Below are 6,374 nucleotides of genomic sequence, written 5' to 3'. Positions count from 1 at the left end.
GGGAAAGAGCCTGGAAACATATGTAAGGCAGCATTCAGATGAGGGGTTTGCCTGCATCCAAGAGGAAGAGGAGGTCAAATTTTACACTTTTCTCTTTCAATACAACGGCTACCAGGGAGAATGGCAAGGGATTGGCAGTAGGAATATCATCACCTAAATCTTAGATATTGCTCGGGATTTTCTTAGAAGAGTATGAAAGAGCATACTCCTATTCTTCATTGGGAGTGCATACATAATGATAAAGAAATAATCATCTTCATAAAATACTACAATTCTATGTCTATAGGAAGTATCTTCAGTGTGGTGGAAATAGATGTAGATATCTGATATGTGGACATAAGAATGGTTCTATCTGGAATCAGGAATTTTGAGTTCAACTAACTACAAAAGTGAACTAATTACTTAGCTTTCTGGAGGTTCTACAAAAATCGCTATTTTTACAATTAATACATAAATTAGCTTCATTAAATTAATATGAAATCCTTACAGAAAACACATTAAAATGTGAATGATAGTTTTCTAAGCAGGTTTAATGTGAAGGAAAATATCCTTTTAAAATATAGTCATGGTCTCACATTACTTTGAATAATTTCCACTTTTTAAACCATTGAAGAGTAGTGTCATTTTAATATTCCCATGAGGAAACTCATTATTTTAAAACTTTATTATATTCATTAAGTAAAATTGCTATTATGCAAACATTATAATAAATGATATTACGAGAATAAATTTGTAGTTCAGCTGGCCCTTGCATTAATAGGATGTTTGATTTGACTGTCAACCTATTTTTTTTAAGAAATTTTATTAAAATTCCTGTACTTTCCAATACGGTAATTTTTTTTTAGTTAGAATTTATGAAGACTATTCTTCTATTACTCAAAGTTCAAAACATAATTTATTGCTCATTTAATTTTTTGCCCATTATTGCTAAAGATTTTAGATACTGAAATAGTTTGATTTAAAATAATGCTGAAACTTGCCTTTATATATAAACAAGTTTTCCTTTTAGGCTGAAAAAGCAAACTGTAATTATGATCAGAATATCTTTTTTAGGGACCAGCAGATGTCTAAATGGTTACATCGCTGGACTCCCACATAGTCAACTGCGGTTTGAGTCCTGGACCTAGAGACTTACAGTGCACACCGAGTACATGTGCATGTGTACCCACAATCCTGAGAGGAAAATGGAGGAGGAGGGATTGCAGTGTGGCCATTCCCCTGGGGGAAGAGTTCTCAATTTCTGTCTCTCTGGCAAGTGCACGCATCCTAGAGCAAAAATCTCTAAAAAAAATAAATAAATAAAAATACCTCTTTAAAAATGTAGTGCACGTTGGAATAAGAAAGATTAAAAAATGTGTAGAGGTTACCAGGCAGTGGTGCAGAGGTAACACAACTGTATCCACATGGGAAAGACCTTGGTTCGTGTCCCAGGACCCTTCCTGAGCACCCCAGGCACATCCATGTGTACCCATCTGTCACCTGGGCTGAGACTGGAGGTGGATCACAACATAAAGACCCTGTTTGAGGTGACTGTTTCTGTTTCTCTCTCTTTCTCATAAAAGAAAGAAACAAGTAAACTTTAAAAAATTAAAAGGAAAAATGAAAGAAAAAAAAAGACATAAGTGGCTGGCTCGTGGTCTAGGAGTAACGCAATGCTCTGTGAAGCTGGACCCATATAGGAAAGTCCTAGGTTCACATCCCAAGGCCTCTGTGCACACGGTGAGCTGGGTCCATGCATATGTTCTCTGTGATCTGGGCTGACTAAGACTTGGGGTAGAGCAGGACCAACAGATGGCGTAATGGATATATCACTGGACTCCCATGTAGTCGACCGTGGTTCCAGTCCTGGACCCAGTGGCTTAAACTTATGCCAGTGCATCTGTGTGCATGCCCAAGATCCCGAGAGGGGAATGGAGGAGAAGGGATTGCGGTATGGCCATCCCCCCGGGGAGTGATTTCTTGCTTTCTGTCTCTCTGTCTCTCTCTTTCTGGCGAGTGTACATGCCCTATAGCAAAAATTTCTCAAAAAAAAAAAAAAGACTTGGGGTAGATTATGGTATGAAGACTCTATGGGAAATGCTGAATGTCTGTCTCTCTTGGGAAAAAAATGAGTAAATATACTTTTCTTAAAAAAAGTACTACTACTAGTCATAGTTCTTGAAAATAAAGAATGCTTTTTGTGGGACTAATACCACATGTGCCCTTTAAACACATTTTTCTAAATTGTACCAGTTTAGGATCATTTGCTATCTTTTTTGATGAGATCAAGCTTATTAAAATATAGTTTCAACCATATTTAGGTAGAATTTCATTAATAATTCTTTTTATGTATTACATTTCTTCCTGTTTTTCAATGTACACATTGGCATGTCTACAAAACTTAACATTTCTATTATTTTCCTTCTAGATATATTCCTCACGACATTGTCTGCCCCGAATTCCTTCCGATTTGAGATATGGGAAAATTTGGTAAGAAATCTTTTCTTTTAAGCACTTTTAAATGATGGCTTTCAGTGAAAGAGCACAGTTTTAGAAAATAAAATGAAAGTAATCACTTGGTCGGTTGGTTTCAACAATAAATAGAACAACTTTAAGAGCCTTTGGTTTGCATTGCTGCATTCTAACTGCTGAATATTGCTGAAGGGAAGGATTCATTCAGCATCAATTCCTCTGCAGGTTTTTAGGCATGACTGCCAATTAAACCAATCAGTCTGCCCTAATGTGCATGTTAACAGGACCCCTGCTAGGCTGTCAGCTGTTGAGAGAGGTTACTGTCATTTAATTTGTCAGCATGATGGTTTATGAAGAAAACCCTTTATAAAAGACTAATTTTTCCTCTTTGCCTTTGGGCTTATATAAAGAAATAAGAACAATGACACTAAGCTTACTGCCAAGTTGACTAGGATGAAGGATTCATTCTCAAATCTTATTTATTTTTTTAATTGTAAGAAGATTCTCAAACTGACTTTATGATTTTACATTCCTTTTAGCTTGATGTAGATCATATGAAAAATTAATTAATTAACTACTTAAGCTACTTGAAATCTTGAAGCTGAGCTTCAGGCAGTAGAGTAGAAGATGTATTTGAGGCCAGGCCAAACTGGCCAGTTCAGTGACATTCATGAAGTTATTGGTCAAACATTAAACTTTACTTTCCTCATATGAACAGTGAGTATAAGAGTTTCTACTTGATTGATTGCAACAGTATGTACAAAGTGCCTGGTACTTAATCAAATTTTGGTTTTAGCTTTTTAATTTTCTATTTGTTTACTCCTGATCATTTTTTATTCAATCCAAATTAAACCTATAATCTTTTTAGACTTTATTAAAATATTGGTGACAATGTGCAGATCTAAAAAAAAAAGTAAAGCATAAACTGGTGGTAGATCACTTATCAACCATCTCACTTCGATTTACATTTATTTACTTATTTGTTTGTTTGCTTGTTTGTTTATTATTTTCTGTTGTTGTCTAATCCGTCTACATTGATTAAGCCAGTAGTATACGGGAGGACTCATGTCTTTCCCCACAGCCCCAAGTGTAGGGAGAAGGGGGCTTATAAAGGCAAAACCTACATTCAGGTTGACCTGGCAGGAGCAGTAACCGTTGAGGGAAAGGTGACAAGGGGAAGGAGTGACCTTGCAGAAGCAAAATTAAGCACAGTTACCTGGGGCATTTTTAGGGTTGGAGACTTTCTAGTCCTTACACAAACATAATGGAATCTTAAGGTCTTCATAGATCAGGGCAATTCTTGATGATTACATCACTAAGAAATGTTTTAGGATAGGAGGTTTCTGGTTATTTAGCAAAGACAGTAGGAATGTTAACCACTCTATTTAGGCAAAAGGAAAAGGCAAGTTTCTAGTGTAGAGAGGAGTTCAAAATAGAGTTCCGTCTCATTTCATAAGAGAAAAAGATAGATACCCCGACATGGTCTCATAATACAACATTCCTCCTCCTAACCCTCTAAGCCAGCCAGGATCATGAGCGTGCACTTATGTAACCAACTCATATCGATTAGCTCAAGAACCAAAGTGTGATCTCTCACATGGCTTCCAGCATTGCTGGTACACTGCTTGTGCCACTGCAGCTGAGCTCAGCCATCCCTTACAGCATGGTCAGTGATATCAGTCATAACCCAGATTTCTTCATGGAAAGAAACGAAGATGGAGGGAAGTTTTGTTTAGACAAGATCTAAACTAAGCAGTGTGGTCCTTTATTTTAAACAGGGCAAGGAAAAGTCGGAAATACATTTAAACCAGAAAGACTTATCTTTGTTTTACGTACCCCTTTTTTTTTTTTTTTTTTTTAGATTTTTGCCTTAAGGCATATACACTCGCCAGAGGGAGAAACAGTGAGAGGGAAAGTGAGAAATCACCTCTCAGAGGGGATGGCTATGACTCGATCCCTTCTCTTCTGGAATTTTGGGTATGCACACATATGCACCCAGCATGATATTCAAGCTGCCAGGTCTGGGACTCAAACTGCAGTAGGCCATGTGGGAGTCCAGCACTGTAACCACAATACCATCTACTGGCTCCAATGTACCACTTTTTTTAAAACACTAATTTTTTTTCCTGATGATAGAAATCTCATTATTACAGTGTTTGTGTTGCTGTAAGTTATGAAACACTTTTAAGTATATGATTGTCCCCTCAGCCTAGGCTGATTTAAAGGTAAATAAAATGAAACAACTTAATAGGAGGGAACTCTTCATGAAGAGAAGAGATTGTGATTGGTACTCTTTTCCCTTTAATATTTTTAAAAGAAAATTAATAAAATAGCTATTGGACAATAGAAACTAACAGTTCTTGCTATGAAGCAGCTTGTTCAGTAAGTAATGAAAATTATCATTCAGATACAGCTCAGCCTCAGTGGCTCAGTTACTACCGTATCAGCTGTACTGCTGGAAGCCACCTTGCTAACTGCCAGTTTTGATCCCTGGCTCTAAAACATGCTGGGCTTGAATGCAGATCCTGGCGAGCTGGAGGGCTAGGGAAAGGGGATTATGGCATGACAAGACCTGTCAGGGGTGCTTTCTCTCTCTCTGTCATGCACATGCACACAAACTGTCATGAGTCGTTTTTTATAAAGATGGTGAGGCAGATTTTATTCAAGGGAACTACTACAATGGGATTTTGCAGTAGGCAAGAAAGATTTGGCTCAACTTCAGATATACCAAGGAAAAATTATACTTTACAGCAAAAGAAAGGGGTGGGAATCAGGAGATGCGAAATTGCTAAGAAGTAGGATAATTGTTTGCTAAACTGACTTAGCAGGATTCTTGCTGAAGGCAGATCAGTGTGATCAGATTTTAACTAGGGGATTGTGGGAGATAAGGAGTTTGGTTTGATATGGGTAATGGGGAAATCTGACTAAACTGACTTAGCAGGAATTCTTGCACACACCTCGAGAGGGCCCCTTTAAAAGCTTAGACCAGGAAAGAATCTTTGTTAGTAATAAATGGGTTATTAGTACAAATTAAGGAGAAAGTAGATTCGAAATTAGTTTAGATAAAGCGTGGCTTTCACAGAGTGAATGACCATTTTTCATTAGAGATTGGGCAAACACTTTGCAGTAATACATTAATTGGCAAAAAAAGAACTCAGGACCTATAAAAACATATTAGCTAATAGAAGAATAAGAGCTGCAATAAATCTTTTTAGAACATCAGTTGTGTGCATAGCCTACTGGTACTGCTCTGGGAGATGAGAAAGTGAACAGAGCTTATAGGCCAGGAGGGAGGGCTAAGATGTGAGCGTAGATGAGTCTGGTTGGTATGGTGAGACATATAAACCTCATGCTACAGGATCTGAAAGAGCAGTTATTTCCATGCTCCACCCAGAATTATCAGTGAAGACTTCCAGAAAGATGTGGCATATGAAACGGCTAGTACAGATGAGCAGGATTTTAGTGAGTGGAAGCAGGTGAAAAGGAAGCGTGTGTGCAAGGAAGTGCAATGAGATATGACACAAGTTGCTTATTTGGGCCAGAACATGTAAGAGATATTGGAAGCTAAGATCAGAGAAATATGTTTAGAAAGATTAGCAAAGGCTTTGACTTCTAAATTAAGTAATTTGATCTTTTAAAAATCTGTTCAGTTGGTTAAGGTAGCTGGATCCCACATGACCAACTGAATGGTTCAAGTCCCAGACCCAGTGGCTTGGAAAACATTCCTAATGTGTGCATGTGCACCCAAAATCCTAAGAGGAAAGAGAATGGAGAAGGGATTGGTATGACCATGCTCCGTGAGGAGGTGCTTCTTCACTCACTGCCCTTTCTATCTCTCTCTGGCAAAATTATATGCACTCTGGCAAAATCTTAAAAAAAAAAAAAAAAAAAAAAAAAAAAAAACTTTTTAAAAAGGCACCCGC

At 37.5% G+C, this 6,374-nt stretch overlaps 1 protein-coding gene across 2 annotated transcripts in view; it reads left to right on the top strand.

The window, feature by feature from the left end:
* ITFG1 (integrin alpha FG-GAP repeat containing 1) overlaps nucleotides 1–6,374 on the top strand; it is a 286,251-nt gene that overhangs the window by 89,323 nt on the left and 190,554 nt on the right. For both annotated transcript variants that reach the window (XM_006170470.3, XM_014585000.2), the window contains one exon: nucleotides 2,408–2,469. In XM_006170470.3, the coding sequence (XP_006170532.2) occupies nucleotides 2,408–2,469 (62 nt within the window). The remainder of the gene's footprint in view (nucleotides 1–2,407; nucleotides 2,470–6,374) is intronic.

The sequence above is a fragment of the Tupaia chinensis genome, unplaced genomic scaffold (genome assembly GCF_000334495.1).
Source record: "Tupaia chinensis unplaced genomic scaffold, TupChi_1.0 Scaffold148557_1, whole genome shotgun sequence".
NCBI lineage: Eukaryota > Metazoa > Chordata > Mammalia > Scandentia > Tupaiidae > Tupaia > Tupaia belangeri.
The sequence above is the reverse complement of the archived record's forward strand: the minus strand, read 5'-3'. Positions and strand labels throughout refer to the sequence as shown.